This window comes from Eretmochelys imbricata, chromosome 8, assembly GCF_965152235.1.
Source record: "Eretmochelys imbricata isolate rEreImb1 chromosome 8, rEreImb1.hap1, whole genome shotgun sequence".
Lineage (NCBI taxonomy): Eukaryota > Metazoa > Chordata > Testudines > Cheloniidae > Eretmochelys > Eretmochelys imbricata.
The window spans coordinates 44,394,167-44,411,976 of NC_135579.1; the positions used below are offsets into that span (position 1 = coordinate 44,394,167).

The 17,810-nt window shown below is 43.9% G+C and overlaps 1 protein-coding gene across 1 annotated transcript in view; it reads left to right on the plus strand.

The window, feature by feature from the left end:
* NOTCH2 (notch receptor 2) overlaps positions 1 to 17,810 on the plus strand; it is a 131,068-nt gene that overhangs the window by 53,987 nt on the left and 59,271 nt on the right. Inside the window, exons 6-7 of the mRNA XM_077823724.1 lie at positions 9,341 to 9,574; positions 11,037 to 11,192. Coding sequence (XP_077679850.1) covers positions 9,341 to 9,574; positions 11,037 to 11,192 — 390 coding nt within the window. The remainder of the gene's footprint in view (positions 1 to 9,340; positions 9,575 to 11,036; positions 11,193 to 17,810) is intronic.

The following is a 17,810-nucleotide window of genomic DNA, read 5'->3' on the forward strand; positions in this document are numbered from 1 at the left end:
AAGATGAAGAGTGGTTTAATGTGGTGATGTATCTCCTTTCGACCACTTCTCCATCACCATCCCATCCCAAAGCACTTCACCAGCCACCACCCTGTCAGAGCACCCAATCATTTCATACCACCAGTGACTTTCCACATCATTCATTTTTCTCATTTATATTAGTGCCTCCAAAGAGGCCCCCAGGAGGAGCTGCATGTGCAACCACTAGATCATGGAACTGTTTTCGGGCAATAGTTGGCGGTTAGGGGCATGTACAATTCACTAAAGCCCAACATTTTAAGTCAGAAGGCTTAAAATCCCCTCTAACAGTACCACGGTTTCTCTGTCTGCCTCATGGAGTGGTCATGAAATTATCCTTGTTTTCCATCATGTTATCTTAAAATGATTGTAGTTTATATCTAACCTAAATCAGGGATGCAATTCAGAGTCAGGTCTTATATTTGATAATAGATACACACTGGTAGTTTTTGCTATCTTGGGTTGCCTCCAGCTTTGCCCAAGATGGCAGATCATCAAAAAACCTTGCATTTAGGAGCCATTCCTAATTACCCGGGTAAGTTCTTTGTTTCAGATAGGCCTAAAAGGTGCTTTTTATGCCTTGGGGAAGAACCACTCTGCTGCCAGTGGCTGTGCTTGCGATGCCTACAAATTCTTCAGAAAGACCAAAAGACATGGGTCCAGCAAGGTGTTGTGGTGGTGCATGAGTTGAGGAGACCTCTTCTTGAAAAGCCTCCCCAGATGTAAATAATGTGTTCACTAAGCCTCCCCCAGGCTGAGAGGGGTAGTCGTGGCTATGGTGCCTGGTGGAGAATTATTGAAATGAGTTCTAGGGTCTCAGAATCGGCGTTCATCTGATGTATTGGATCCATGAGATCTGATCCTGAGCCCTAGGAGAGTCTGAGAAAAGACTCTGACATTGAAACACAGGATTGCCATGTTAGAACAGACCCATGGTCCATCAGCCCCATTATTTATTCGCCGATGGTGGCAGACACTGGATGCTTCAGAGGAAGGGGCAAGATGCCCCACGTAGGCAGTTGTGGGGTAATCTGCACCACCATGAAGCTCTCAATCCCTTACAGAGATTGCATTAAACCTACATAAAACACCCATCCCTCTTAGCCAGATTCAAGATTCTTGACTTCAGTGACATTCTGTGGCAATAAATTCCAGAGTTTAATTATGCATGTGATGGGAATATTTCCTCTGACACATTTTGAATTTCCCACCTATCAATTTCATTGAATGTCCCCTTGTTCTTGTGTTATGAGGCACGGAGAACAGAATGTCTTGATCTACCTTCGCTAGACCATCCATTACGTTATATGTTTTTATCATGTCCCTTCTTTCTCTCCTTTCAATGGTAATCAATCCATTTCTTCAAACTATTGCCACAGGAGTTTTCCATGCACCAATCAGTCTTCTTATCAGTGTCTGAAACCTCTCTATTTCAATACCCTTTTCGAGGTGGGAAGTACTGTACACAGTGTTCCAGATGAGGCTTCATCATTGATTTACATATATATATATTCTGCATTATACTAAATTGTTAGCTTTTTCATCTGCACTTGCCCATTGAACAGAGGTCTTCATTGACTTTCCCCTTCAATATACATTACCTTGCATTTATCAGCATTGAATTTCACTTGCCTTTGTGTTGTCTGTTCACCTAACTTGGTTAGGTTTCTCTAACATAAATAACTTTGTCATATGGAAAGTTTGTTACCTCACTGCTCCGCCCACCTTTCCAGATCATTAACAAGATGTTAAACACTGGACCTAATGGAGATCCTTGAGACATTGTGCTGTTAACCTTTTATCATGATGAAAATTGACCACTTATTCTTACTATTTTCTTGTGTCTGCCAGTTTTTGAGCCATGACAGCACTTTGTCTCTCACCCCATCACTACTTAGTTTCTTTAACAGCCTCTTGTGAGGGATCATGTGAAAGTGTTTTTGAAAATGTAAATTACATCACCTGGTTCTCATTTGTCCCCTGCTTTCACATGCATGCAAGTCTAATTGGCGAAAGACAACTTTCCTTTCCCTGTCATATCTTTCAGATGTTTTTATTCTAGTTTAAAGGATCCATTCAACCAATTCACTAGATACAAATGTGAGATTTACTGATTTGTAATTCCCCAGATCATCCCTCGAGAATAGGGCCTCCACACCTGGGCTGATGGGATCTGTCTCCTGCATTGGACTTTCTATCTGATCCACTTGGCAAAGCCCCCGTGAGACACTCTGAGCTTGTAGATGATGTCATATGACCTGGAATCATGTTCTGCACTGATCCACCACTACTCTTCCTTAGGATATGTGGTATCAGGTTCTCTAATATTCCCTCCAAAGCAGTCTTCCTCTCTGCAGTGTTGGATGAGGTCTGGTGTTGTGGAAGGCTTTGTACAGGTCTATCTAGTCTATCTATTTGAAGGGTGCTCAATACCAGTTAGATCTGAGCTTAGTGCTTTGGTGAACTTGCTTCTAAGGAAAATGGGCATTGGTATACTTGATCACAAATGAACTCCAAAGGGAGTCTGGGTGAGCCCAGGAAGTTCTTGAGAGCCTCTGTCCTATTAAATGTCTTCAACACTAAAATAAGGTCTGGTCTTCACTACGGGAGATCGGTGTTGCTGCAATTGATGCAGCGGGGTCGATTTAGCAGGTCTCGTGACGACCTGCGAAATCGACAGCAGAGCACTTTCCGATCGACCTCGATACTCCAGCTCCCCAAGAAGATTAAGGTAAGTTCGTGGGAGAGCATCTCCCATCGACGCAGCACAATGAAGACACTAGGATAAATCGACCTAAGCTACGTCAACTCCAGCTACATTATTCACATAGCTGGAGTAGCGTAACTTAGGTCGACTTACCCCGGTAGTGAAGACAAGCGCTAAATCTAAATGGGTATTATTAGTGGGGAGAGGGGTGTTGACTTGAGCTGGGTGGGGGTTTTTCGGTAAACAGTAAATTCACTGAAAAATGCATTTTTGGGGGCACCAAAACTGTTCATGAATTTGGGTAGAATTCAGTAAATAGCTTTGTGTGAAGAAAATTGAAAATGTTGCTACTGATGTGGAGTGGGATTCTTGGTGGAGGGAGAAGAGCCAATGGGACATGCTTTCTGGAGGTACATCTGCTACTGTTTCTCTGAATGTTTCTCGGCTGCTTCCTCATCTCCAGGTAATGCCTCAGTTTTTCAGAACTTAGTGTGCACAGTGGCTGTGGTTCTATCTCTGCAGCTGCCTTGCTAATGAAGCCATACAGTTTTTTGGCATCCTGGAGCTCCTAGAGAGAGGTATGGAGATATCAATGAGGGCTTGGTGGTGCTAGGTAAGGAAGTCTGGAATCACCCTGACTCTCTCTTCCTTCTGTACCAAGGAAATCTGAGCACTGATACCAGGTTCCCAGGAAGAGTTTCTAATTTTTCTCCATCTTGCACTAGGCTGACCTTGTAGACTCTGCTGTGAAAGAGGTGCATAAAGTTGGGAACATGTCTTCAACCCCTGAAAACAGCCTACATGATTAAATGTGCTGGAAAGAAAAAAATATTCCTTGGTGTCCTTAAATTTGAGAGCTGCCAGCTACCTGGCCATTATGGCCATATATAAAACTTCTTTGTGCTGATCAAAAGCTGCCCTTTTCAAAAATCCCATCAGAGATATCGGAAAAGTGTTTGCTCTGCAAATGGGAGCCATAGAAATAATGTACATCTAAAGTATCCTATTCTGTATAGTTGCTCTTGGAGAACTTAATCCCTGATGACTTCCAAGAAACAAAAGCACAGAAAGTACCTCTGTTTCATAGTCAATAAACATTTAGCACTGAAGGTTGTTGTCTTATTCTGTCTGTTTTCTGTTTTGAAATACTACATGGACTAGGTGCTTACTCTGTACAAGGTCAGTTAGAGCCAGTCTTCATTTCCCTGATTTCTCTGGCTCTGCAAATATGTGGGTCAGAATAAGATTGAAGTGGTTTCTTGGAGAAACTTGTTGTCATAAACATACAGCATAAAATCCCTCCTTTACCTGTAAGGGGTTAAGAAGCTCAAATAACCTGGTTGGCACCTGACCAAAAGGACCAATAAGTGAAGAAGATCCTTTCAAATCTGTGGGGGGAGGTTTTGTTTGTGCTCTCTTTGTTTGTGCTCTCTCAGGACAGAGAGAGGGACCAGGCAGGAAGAAACCTTCTCCTAAAACCCTACCTGAAATAAGCATCTAAGATTACAAAAATTGTAAGTAAAGCAAGGAAATACGTTAGATTATCTTTTGTTTTAGCTTGTGAATTTTCCCTATGCTAAGTGGGAGGTTTAGTCCTGTTTTTTGTAACCTTAAAGTTTTGCCTAGAGGGGAATCCTCTGTGTTTTAAATCTTATTACCCTGTAAAATTACCTTCCATCCTGATTTTACAGAGGTGCTTCTTTTACTTTTTTCTTTATAATGAAGTTCTGCTTTTAAGAACCTGATTGGTTTTTAGTGTCCTAAAAACCCAAGGGTCTGGTCTGTGCTCACCTTGTTTACCTATTTGGTTGGTATATTATTCTCAATCCTCCCCAGGAAAGGGGGTGAAGGGACTTGAGGGGATATTTTGGGGAAACAGGAACTCCCAGTGGTCCTTTTCCTGAATCTTTGTCTAACTCACTTGGTGGTGGCAGCAATGATGTTCAAGGACAAGGAAGAATTTGTGCCTTGCAGAAGTTCTTAACCTAAGCTGGTAGAAATAAGCTTAGGGGGTCTTTCATGCGGGTCCCCACATCTGCACCCCAGAGTTCAGAGTGGGGAGGGAACCTTGACACTTGTGCATCCCCTGCTCATTTTATATTCCGTGTATGAGCTTTCCTTTTATTAAGGAGTTGCATAGTTCCCCAAATTTGCATAGAAGCATAGAGGATTAGGGTTGGAAGAGACATCAGGAGGTCATCTCGTCCAACCCCCTGCTCATAGCATGTTTGTGCTTAAAGCATTGTCCAACAACACTTCACCAATTCATATTGTGCATAACTGCAAATATACAACAAATGCCTCTTACAGGTTGCACTGGTCCAGATTCCAGTCTATTGTGATGGGGCAAGGCCAGATGGCTATAGAATGTTGCATCCGATGAAGTGAGCTGTAGCTCACGAAAGCTTATGCTCAAATAAATTGGTTAGTCTCTAAGGTGCCACAAGTACTCCTTTTCTTTTTGCAAATACAGACTAACACGGCTGTTTCTCTGAAACCTATAGAAAAGTAGTGGGAGATAGATATATTAGCTCCAGGCTAAACAAATCCCTGGTACCAGGATAAGTGAAATGGCAGCTGCTCCAGGTCAATTAAGACACCTGGGGCCAATTAAGAACTTTCCAGAAGGCAGGGAGAATGCTAGGTTGATTGGGACACCTGAAGCCAATCAGGGGCTGGCTGAAACTAGTTAAAAGCCTCTCAGTTAGTCAGGTGGGTGTGCATGTCAGGAGCTGTGGGAGGAAGTTGCGCTGTTGGAGAGGCTGAGTAGTACGCACCATATCAGGCACAAGGAAGGAGGCCCTGAGGTAAGGGTGAAGTGGAGCTTGAGGAAGTGAAGGCTGCTGTGGGGGAAGTAGCCCAGGGAATTGTACATGTCATGTTTCTTAAAGGTCAGCTACCATAGCTGATACTATTAGGGTCCCTGGGCTGGAGCCCGGAGTAGAGGGTGGGCTCGGGCTCCCCCCACCCACCTTTGTCCCCTGATTAATCACTTGAGACTGGGAGACAACAGCGATTGTGCAAGGAAGGATAACTTCTCCTCACCTCCCTCACTGGCTTCTGATGAAAATGGCTCAGTAGACTGTGACCCTTGTCTCTAGAGACAGAAGGGTTATGTGCAGGGTCACAGTAAGCCTCTGAGGCTAGCGAAATCTACCAGGAAACATGGGACCCACAGAGGCAAGGACAGAGCTTTGTCACACTATGTTACAGGTACATCTGGAGAAACTCCATTGACTAAGTATTTTAGACTTGTTCCTTATTTCAGAGCTTTTTTTTGTCCCTCACAATCTCTGCTCAGGCTTAGTCTGTCTATGCAAATTTTCAGAGGTAAAATTTGAGTATATCTTGTGCAAGGGATAGATTTTTTTTTAAAACAGTTTTTAAAAGACATTTAGGGTTAATGTTACTTTCCCCATTATTCTTAACTAAAGACTTGTCAGCAGAGGCTGAAGATTAATCTTCAGAGAAACTCCCAAGAATAGGATTCACTGGGACCGAAGCCACAGGTTTCTTTAGGCACAGCTTCCATCCATCATCACCTCCTCACAGTGTTCCTCTTCCCCATTCTGGTAGCTCAGGGGCCAGGATCTTCCCTGAGGACATGGGGTTATATTTCCATTGAGAACAATGGGAGGCAGTGACCATCTTTTCTAAAGGCAACCCGTGTCCTCAGTCCCATTAAGAACAATAGATGATGATTACCACTTTGAAAGAGGGCAGTCCTTGAGTTTCTCTGAAGACATGCCAACTTCTGAGAGAATAGCTTCCAGTCATGAAGAGTAACTAGAAAAATGACCACTAATCCAGTAGTGCCAAAACCAAGCATTTAAAAACCATAAGGCTTTTAAAAATACGTGTTGGGTTTTGATTTACCTTCTGGTTTTTGAACCTCTAGGGTTATGCTTGGGGCATGATTTCAAGCTTTTCTTCCTTAATCAGGAGGGTTGGAAACTTTTTAAAATGAGAACTGAAATTCTTATGTATTCACACAAGTCCAGGAGTTGCGGCTTTAAAAAACACTAAATATCGCAAGATAAGATAAAATCCCAAGAGTTGGCAGCAGTGATTAATTTGAACTGTCTCCTCAAAAACGGCCTGATGCATTACTCAGCCTGGAGGGGAAACCATGGAAAGATGTGCAGGAAGATATAAGTGGGTGCAGGAGGAAAAGGAAATTTGCGTGTTGGGGGGAGGAAAATGTGGTGAGCAGGAAGGAGAGAGACACCAAGGCTCTGGTGATTCAAAGCAGCTGTAAACCCAGCTTAACTGGGCAGTGCTCTCCAGTTGCCTTGTGTGGCTCTAAATCAGTGTGAAGTGGCCAGAACCTAACTGAATCTGGAACTGAAAGTTATAATTTGAAAAAAAAATTCAGGATGAACACTACATATCTTCAAATTGTTAGTGTTCTGTTGTAAAACATGGTAGTGTTCTCTTGGTTTCTTGTTTATGGCTCATATTTATAATTTAAATATGGAACTGCTGTGACAAACTACATTAACATGGAGCTACAGTTGAGCACGTCAATAATTTAGAGTATTTATTAGTGGACTGTAGTTATCCCACAAATTAGCATTATGGATCCAGGAAATTCAGAGCGAAGGTTAAACTAGCAGGCATGTTAGTCTGGAAATGCACAGTTAAATCACCCAAACAACCTTAACTCTGCAAAGTAGTGTCCCCATGATGGGAAAAATATGTATATACATTTGATATAGATCTTTAAAAATCAGTTTAATCTACTCCAGGACCACAGTCAATGCCTTCATTCTTACTGCATGGTGTCACGACAGGCATTATACACCTGGATTGATGCTAAGCCTATCAGACAAAAAAGGCCATTTGCACTTCTGGTGCTTTCACTGCAGCCCGCAAGCTGTTGAGAAAAATTTCAAAGCATGGCTAAAGCTGTTGCCATTTTCTTGAGACTTTTCTTTGCAAATTCAGTGGACTTAGAGGAGAAAATAATCAGTCATTCTTTGACTGGATATAAGTTAACACTCAGAAGGCAAGAGAGACACAGCATCTTTAATGGATCTTTAACTCCAGGAGCATGCACTTTAGACTGAGGGTATGTTTACACAGTAAAAGTTCTGCACAGGTTAGCCTATTTGTTCTATCTTGAATCCAGCCTGTACAAGTAACAATAGCAGTGAAGACATGCAACACGGGGTTCAGAACAGGTAATATAGGCCCAGCACAGACTTGGATATGTACTCGGCTTACTAGCCTGCTTTGAAACCCACACTTCTGTTGCCCTTACTATTGGTACTTGTGTTAGCTGGATTCAAGCTTGCTTGGGTAAGCTAGTCTTGTGCAGTTTTCCTGTGTAGACATACTCTGAGTCTGCTCAGGCTTCTAGCAACATCTAGTTTATACTGGTCATGTCCAGAGACATGATGCAGATACCCCTAGGATAGGTATCTGCAAAACTACTCCTTGCTCATATCCCCATGTATATTGTGACAGGGTCGAGCCAGATGGCTACAGGAGAGTAATAGAAGGCAGATATATTAGCCCCAGGTTAAGTAGGTTCCTTTTCCCTGGGTAAGATAACAGGGAAGGTTCCAGAACAATCAGGAACCATCTGGAGACAATTAAGACACACAGGCTGATTAGAACACCTGCAGCCAATCAAGAAGCTGTTAGAATCAATTAAGGCAGGCTAATCAGAGCACCTGGGTTTAAAAAGGAGCTCACTTCAGTTTGTGGTGTGCGTGTGAGGAGCTGGGAGCAAGAGGCACTAGGAGCTGAGAGTGAGAAGGCATACTGCTGGAGGACTGAGGAGCACAAGCATTGTCAGACACCAGGAGGAAGGTCCTATGGTGAGGATAAAGAAGGTGTTGGGAGGAGGCCATGGGGAAGTAGCCCAGGGAGTTGTAGCTGTTGCACAGCTGTTCCAGGAGGCACTCTAGACAGCTGCGTTCCACAGGGCCCTGGGCTGGAACCCAGAGTAGAGGGCAGGCCCGGGTTCCCCCCAAACCTCCTAACTCCTGGTCAGACACAGGAGGAGTTGACCTGGACTGTGGGTTCACGAAAACGGCCAAATTGAGGGCTGCCGTGAAGCTCCAAGGTGAGCAAATCCGCCAATATGCGCAAGACCCACCAAGGTAGAGGAGGAACTTTGTCACGATATGTTCTTCCAAGGCAGTGTGCCTCCCCTTTGACGTGCAGTGTGCCTCCCCTTCTAGGGCTGGAGGAAAATTCATTGTCACAATAACTAAATGGCCAGGAGCCTTTCTGTTGAGGCTGTGAACATGATAGTTGTGTTAATAGCTATGCCTGCTAAGGACTGGATTGGGACACTAACTGTTCAGACAGGGCACTGGTAAGCTGATGAAGTTGTTTGTTGGCCCAAAGGACTTATTTGTTGCAAGTATATCTGTTTTCACTTGGCAATGCATGGGTCACCTCCATTTAGAGGTTAAAGCAATAGTGGGTACCTGGGTGTGTTTAATCAATTATGTTTTTCTTAGAAGTACTCCCAAGACTGTCATTTTCTATTCCACAAACTGTCCCGTATTCAGGATTTCTGACTCTCCCTCAGTTAGTGGAATGGCGTCTTGTGGAAGGCTTCCCTGGAATTCTGTTAAACTCATCCTCTTGTCTTGCCAGGTCAGTTTTGTACTGAGGATGTGGATGAATGTCAGCTCCAGCCCAACGCCTGTCAGAACGGAGGGACCTGCACCAACCACAATGGAGGCCACAGCTGTGTCTGTGTCAATGGCTGGAGCGGGGAGGACTGCAGTAAGAACATTGACGACTGTTTCAATACTCCCTGTGCTGCCGGGTCCACTTGCATTGATCGTGTGGCTTCATTTACATGTATCTGTCCAGAAGGAAAGACAGGTAAGGATGAGAAATGTGCATAGCTCTGGGATTGCTGTTCTGTGCTGCCGGCGGACAGCTAGAGGTGTAGGGTACCATTTCTAAAGTAAACTAAAATGTGCCTTTTAAAAAACTTTAAAAAGTGTTACTCATTTCTGGCTCAGGGAGCTCACACTGCAGGAGCAGCTCCCCTATTCGGTGAGAGGGTGTAATGCACCCTCCTCTTTGTGACCATCCACCACTTGTGTGGAAGAGGACCCTCTCTTGGGAATGTTCCTAGCCATGCATGCAGGAGCACAAGTGAAAGGGAAGGTTTCTTATACTCTCTGCACCCTCCTCACCTGTGCAAAGACCAGCCAGCATCTGGCCTGTCACAGGATAAATTGTGAACAGTAAGATTATAATTGTTTAACGTTGAGGCTTCCAATAGAAATGCTTAAAAGCATAAATGAAGGCTAACAGGACAACCCTAACTGTCCTTGTGTGTGCACATGGCACAGGGATAGATCCTGGCTCACACCCAGGCCCCCTGGCACATTCAGGCAGTGTGGAGGAAGTGGCCTTGGACAAGGAGAAACTGGGGCAGTTTGGACTTCAGGGCAGGCAGCTGCATCACTGTGTGGGGCCCGAATGCTCTCTGATGGCACCCTGTGGGTGGTAAGGGACTCCTCTGTGACCTGTGACCAAGGGCAGGATAAACTGGCCACCCTGCACACACCAAGGGGAAAGACCATTGTGATCCCTTATTTAAGGGAGGAAGAATTACTTGCAGACCCTGTGAGGGCTGTACATCCTGAGAAGGTATGGTTGGATGGGGCCCTGTGCAAGAACTGGAATACAGCTTGTCTATAAAACCAGAGCCCAGGAATGGGGGGACTGGATTTTGGAGCTCCTGTGCCTCTGAGATAACACACCCATACAACTAAAGTGGGGAACTGGGACGTGGCTTCGTACAGGAGGAGTGGTGCTTTAAAGCTGCCTTACCTGGCCTGGTGGGGAATCCCCTGCAGGTGTAGATAAGAAGCTAAGAGCATTGACATACCAAGGGAGCTGCACTGGCAGTCTGGAGGCTATGCAATAGCTCCTGAGCAGGTTGAGGACTGAGGAAGGGAGCTGCATTGGTGTGTTCACCAGAAGATGTACCATGCTAGCTGGGGAGGGGAGAGAAAGAGGAAGAGGTGCTCCCAGCTGATGCTTTAAACACTAAACCATTATAGCATACAAGGAGTACTGACAAACGCTTTGAAACCACAGCAGTATGACATGCCATTTTATTATGCTGTACAGTACATGGTCAGATTCCAATGGCAAATGTCTGCAGAAGACATCATCTTCTGTCATGGTTCCAGTCGCCTCTTGGCATGGGAAATGGGACCTAAATTAAAAAATCAGTGTGGAGAATGCTAAATGTGTAGTGCAACCTGATGAAGAGATTTTATTCTTTTCAATGAACTGCTTAGTGTGACCTCCTTTGCTTCTGTAGGTCTCCTGTGCCACTTGGATGATGCATGTGTTAGCAACCCATGCCTGATGGGAGCTCTGTGTGATACCAACCCTCTGAATGGACACTACATCTGCACCTGTCCCCAAGGCTATAAAGGAGCAGACTGTACTGACGACGTGGATGAGTGTGCTATGGGTGAGTTCCCATCTGCTCTTTGTGCTTTTGCTAATAGGTAGGTTTGTGGATGTTCTACTTGAGAAACTGATGGAGGAACAGCTTGGTGAAGTACGTGATCTATGTGATACAAAGGCCCAGGATACAGTCTTGCATTGTTCCATCAACAATTTAAGACTTGCGTCGTACTTTTGATCCTCACAGCACTTTACAAACACTGTAACCTCTCTCCAGCTCTGAAAGGTAGGCTAGAATGACCACTCCTCTATGAAAAGGAGTACTTGTGGCACCTTAGAGACTAACAAATTTATTTGAGCATAAGTTTTTGTGAGCTACAGCTCACTTCATCGGATGCATGCATGCGATGAAGTGAGCTGTAGCTCACGAAAGCTTATGCTCAAATAAATTTGTTAGTCTCTAAGGTGCCACAAGTACTCTTTTTCTTTTTGCGGATACAGACTAACACGGCTGCTACTCTGAAACACTTCTCTATGGGAAGCTGAAATAGAAATTAAATGACTGCCCAGATGTTGGAGTCTGTCACTGAGATCAGAACTCAGAAGTACCAGACTTCCAGAGATCCATCTAGTCAGAAGCCGGTCTCTGAGAGTGGGTAGTATTGGCTGCTTCAGAGAAAGGTGCAAGAAGCCCTGCGTAGTCAGTTATGGGATACTTGCCCTCACAGAAGTTTCCAATTAATCCCCAATACTTAGAGGTTGAAGCAAGAGAGCTTGTATTCCTTCCATAACTCTTCCCATACTTACTGCTATAGCTCTGGATATTCATGTCATCCATATAATATCTCTAATCCTTATTAAACCTGATGAGCTTATGGCCTCAATTACATCTTGTGGTAATGAGTTCCATAGCTAATTATGTTAATTGGAAAATGTTTCCTCTTAACCATTTTGTATATACCACCTTTAAATGTCACTGAATGACTCTGGTTTTGTGTTATGAGACAGGGTTAAGATCCCAATGAATCTTCTCTGTATATTTTGTATACATGTATGTATTTATTTTGTATATCTTATCTGTCTGCTCCCAAGCCATTGTCTTCATAGAAGTTTTTCTATGTCCCTAATAATTCTTATCCATCTCAGAACCCCTTCCAATTCTTTCTGATGTACTGAAATCAGTAATACTGTACCATATTCCAGTTGGGGGCATGCCATTGATTTATATAATGGCATGATTTCCATATTTTCTATCCCATTCCTTCTGCATATCTAATAAACCCCACCAGATGATCTGATGGCCCCTCTGGCCTTAAATTCTATGGTTCATACTCTCTTCAGGGAGTCTCAATAGGATTGATTCTCCATTAGGACCTTTGCTTGGCTCATATAATTATAGAACCTAAATTTCTATATAGACTTATGTGTAGTGCTGGTGGGGAGCCGGTGGTCGTGGTACATGTAGGTAACAGTGACATAGGGAAGGGTAGAAGAGAGGTCCTGAAGGCCAAATTTAGGCTGCTAGGAAAGAGATTGAAGTCCAGGACCTCCATGGTGGCATTCTCTGAAATGCTTCCAGTTCTACACGCAGGGCCGGTTAGACAGGCAGAACTGCAGGGTCTCAATGTGTGGATGAGACGATGGTGTAGGGAGGAGGGGTTTAGATTTATTAGGAACTGGGGAAACTTTTGGGAAAGAGGGAGCCTATACAGGAAGGATGGGCTCCACCTAAACCAAAATGGAACCAGATTGCTGGCACTTAAAATTAAAAAGGTCATTGAGCAGTTTTTAAACTAAGGGCTGGGGGAAAGCCGGCAGGTGTGGAGGAGCACATGGTTCGGACAGTGACATCCCTTGGGGAGGATCTACTAATGGAGATTCTCTATGACCTAGTAAGGAGGAGAGGATGGAAGATGATCAAATACAGGTAGGATCTGATGAGAAACAGTCAAATGAAGAAAATTCCCATTCAGTTACATCATGTAATAGACAGCTAAAAAGTGACAAGTTTTTAAAGTGCTTATACACCAATGCTAAAAGTCTAAATAATAAGATGGGTGAACTAGAGTGCCTCATTTTAAATGAGGATATTAATATAATAGCATCACAGAAACTTGGTGGAATGAGGATAATCAATGGGACACAGTAATACCAGGGTACAAAATATATCGGAAGGACAGAACAGGTCACACTGGTGGGGGAGTGGAGCTATATGTGAAAGAAAGTGTAGAATCAAATGAAGTAAAAATCTTAAATGAACCAAACAGTACCATAGAATCTCGATGGATAGGAATTCCATGCTCTAATAATAAGATATAGCAGTAGGGATATATTGCTGACCACCTGACCAGGATGGTGACAATGACTGTGAAATACTCAGGGAGATTAGAGAGGTTATTAAAATTTAAAAAATTAATAATAATGGGGGATTTCAACTATCCCGATATTGACTGGGTACATGTCACCTCAGGACGGGATGCAGAGATAAAGTTTCTTGGCACCTTAAATGACTGCTTCTTGGAGCAGCTAGTCCTGGAATCCACAAGAGAAGAGACAATTCTTGATTTAGTCCTAAGTGGAGCACAGGATCTGGTCCAAGAGGTGAATATAGCTGGACTTCTTGGTAATATTGACCATAATATAATTAAATTTAACATCCCTATGGCGGGGAAGACACCACAGCAGCCCAGCACAGTAGCATTTAATTTCAGAAAGGAGAACTACACAAAAATGAGGAAGTTAGTTAAACAGAAATTAAAAGGTACTGCCCCAAAAGTTAAATCCCTGCAAGCTGCACGGAAACTTTTTAAAGACACCATAATAGAAGCTCAACTTAACTGTATACCCGAAATTAAAAAATCATAGAGAACCAGAAAGTGCCACCGTGGCTAAACAACAAAGTCAAAGGAGCAGTGAAAGGCAAAAAGGCAGCCTTTAAAAAGTGGAAGTTAAATCCGAGTGAGGAAAATAGAAAGGCACATAAACTCTGGCAAATGACATGTAAAAAATATAATTAGGAGGGCCAGAAACGAATTTGAAGAACAGCTAGCCAAAGACTCAAAAAGTAATTTCAACAGATGTTTTAAGTACATCAGAAGCAGGAAGCCTGCTAAACAACCAGTGCAGCCACTGGACGATCAAGATGCTAAAGGAGCGCTCAAGGAGGATAAGTCCATTGTGGAGAAACTAAATGAATTCTTTACATCGGTCTTCACGGTTGAGGATGTGAGGGAGATTCCCAAACATGAACCATTCTTTTTAAGTGACAAATCTGAGAAACTGTCCCAGATTGAGGTGTCATTAGAGGAGGTTTTGGAACAAATTTATAAACTCAACGGTAATAAGTCACCAGGACCAGATGGTATACACCCAAGAGTTCTGAAGGAACTCAAATGTGAAATTGTAGAATTACTAACTGTAGTCTGTAGCCTATCATTGAAATCAGCTTCTGTACTAAATGACTGGAGGATAGCTAATGTGAGACCAATTTTTTAAAAGGGCTCCGGAGGTGATCTCAGCAATTACAGGCTGGTAAGCCTGAGTTCAGTACGGGCAAACTGGTTGAAACTATAGTAAAGAACAAACTTGTCAGACACATAGATGAAAATAATTTGTTGGGGAATAGTCAACATGGTTTTTGTACAGGGAAATCATGCCTCACCAACCTACTAGAAATCTTTGAGGGAGGGGTCAACAAGCATGTGGACAAAAGGGATCCAGTGGATATAGTGTACTTAAATTTTCAGAAAGCCTTTGACAAGGTCCCTTACCAAAGGCTCTTAAGTTAAATAAACTGTCATGGGATAAGAGAGAAGGTCCTCTCTTGGATTGGTAACTGGTTAGAAGATGGGAAACAAAGGGTAGGAATAAATGGTCAGTTTTCCGAATGGAGAGAGGTAAATAGTGGTGTCCCCCAGGCAGAGGTGAAAGTAAGCCAGTCCGGTCCAGTACGGCGTACTGGCAAGAGCCAGTACGCCGTGCTGGACTGGACCGGGTTCCCCACGCTGGCGATTTAAAAGGCCCAGGGCTCCCTGCAGCAGCTGGAGCCCCGGGCCCTTTAAACCGCCTCCCGAGCCCTGCTGCCGGAGCCCTGGGGTAGCAGTGGCAGGGCTCCGGCGGTGATTTAAAGGGCCCAGGGCTCCAGCCGCTGCGGGGAGCCCCAGTCCCTTCAAAGCGCCACCTGAGCCCTGCCGTTGCTACCCCAGGGCTCAGGCAGCCGGGCTCGGGCAGTGATTTAAAGGACCCAGAGTCTCTGCAGCTGGGAGCTCCGGGGGTGATTTAAAGGCCCTGGAGCTCCCAGCTGGAGCCCTGGGGCCTTTAAATCTTTAAAGGCCCCGCCTCTTCTGGTTGAGGCCACGCCTCCGCTCAGGACTCCGGCATGCCGGTAAGTCCTTTAAGTTACTTTCACCCCTGCCTCCAGGGGACTGTAGTGGGCCCAGTCCTATTCAACATATTCATAAATGATCTGGAAAAAGGAGTAAACAGTGAGGTGGCAAAATTTGCAGATGATACAAAATTGCTCAAGATAGTTAAGTTCCAGGCAGACTGCGAAGAGCTACAAAAGGATCTCCCAAAACTGGGTGACTGGGCAACAAAATGGCAGATTAAATTCAGTGTTGATAAATACAGTCATGCACATTGGAAAACATAATCCCAACTATACATATAAAATGACGGGGTCTAAGTTAGCTGTTACCACTCAAGAAAGAGATCTGGGAGTCATTGTGGATAGTTCTCTGAAAACATCCACTCAATGTGCAGTGGCAGTCAAAAATGGTAACAGAATGTTGGGAATCCTTAAGAAAGGAATAGATAATAAGAAAATATTGTATTATCTCTACATAAATCCTTGAATACTGTGTGCAGATGTGGTCGCCACAGCTCAAAAAATATAGATTGGAATTGGAAAAGGTTCAGAAAAGGGCAACAAAAATTATTAGGGGTATGGAACGACTGCCATATGAGGAGAGATTAAAAAGACAGGGGCTTTTCAGCTTGGAAAAGAGACGACTAAGGGGGAATACGATAGAGGTCTATAAAATCATGACTGGTGTGGAGAAAGTAAATAAGGAAGTGTTAGTTACTCCTTCTCATAACACAACAACTAAGGGTCACCACATTAAATTAATAGGCAGCAAGTTTAAAACCAACAAAAGGAAGTATTTTTTCACACAATGTACAGTTAACCTGTGGAATTCCTTGCCAGGGGATGTTGTGAAGGCCAAGACTATAACAGGGTTCAAAAAAGAACTAGATAAGTTCATGGAGGATAGGTCCATCAGTGGCTATTAGCCAGGATGGATAGGGATGGTTTCCCTAGCCTGTGTTTGCCAGAATCTGGGAATGGGCAACAGGGGAGGGATCACTTGGTGATTACCTGTTTTGTTCATTCCCTCTGGGGCACCTGGCATTGGCCACTGTCAAAAGACAGAATACTGTACTGGGGTAGATGGACCTTTGGTCTGACCCAGTATGACCTTTTTATTACTGGCAATCACAGTTTTTCCCAATACAGCCTAATGTGCAATCTTTATAGTGTTGTTGCCACCTCTCCAGTTTATTCCTGGTGGTTCAGATACCAGTGGACTGTTTGTGATAACAGTCTCATTTCGCTGCTGGGAGAAATAAGGAAAGGCAGTGATCCAGTTACTTCTGCCCCAACGGCAGCTGTTCCCTGGGATTAAGCTCATTTATCTGGCAGGAGGAGTAAAATGGATTGCTGATTGGCTCACTCACCCAGTGTAGGTTTGTTCTTTCCAAAGTGGACCCCAAAGTTGGGTCTACATGCCAATGAAGTCATCAGCCACTGAGTCTGCACCAGGACATGGAGGGATGGACTAGATAACAGAAGCAGCTTTTCCATTGCAGCTCCCAGTGTGCAGAAGAATGACCCTGACAAAGGCCCACTTGCTCCTGGTGGCTCTTGGTCACTTGGGCTCATCAGTTATGTTGATGCTTGGTTACTTAGACCACTTAGTGCTCTCTCAAGAACCACTTTTCTCTTTGCTACTGGTACTTTTTTTTTTATCTCAGATGTCTGATTCTCCATCCAGTTCAGGTTGTTGCTGTAGCACTTTAGGGTCAGTGTACCTGTTTCCTGAGCAAACAGATATAACCTTTCCATTTATATGAGATCTTGTTTTTCCCTGTTTGGTTGTTTTGGACCATCTCTGTGTCAAATCTATTTTGAGGATAATGCCTCAGAGTTTATATGGCAGCTGTTTCAGTCCTTCATGTGGTAGAGGTTAATGATGTTATGTCTAACAGCAAGGAAGCAGCTAGATTCTTTAATTACATTTCCAGACTTCTTACCATTTGTTTAGAAGTTGCAATTTTTGCACAGCTAATATTTTGGGGCTTGTCTAACACATTTTCAACCTTGACACTGAGATTTTTGTGTGTGCCCACTGCCCATTGTACCTCTTGAAGACCATCACTAACCAGCATACCTGGTGCTGGTGTCTTCTGGAGAGGGCAATTCCTTGAGTGAGTTTTACTCCTCTACCCTACCTTGGACAAGAATGCTGTGTGAAGCTCCTCTAGGAGAGGGCCCTAAAGGCTAGTCTGACTGAGATAGGTAGCAAAGGCCTGGCTGTCACCTGGGCTCAGGAGCATCCTGAAGGCCTCAGTCCTGAAGTGGGTGGGCAAGTTGAAGAGGTGATTTGGATATGAGGCCTTCAAA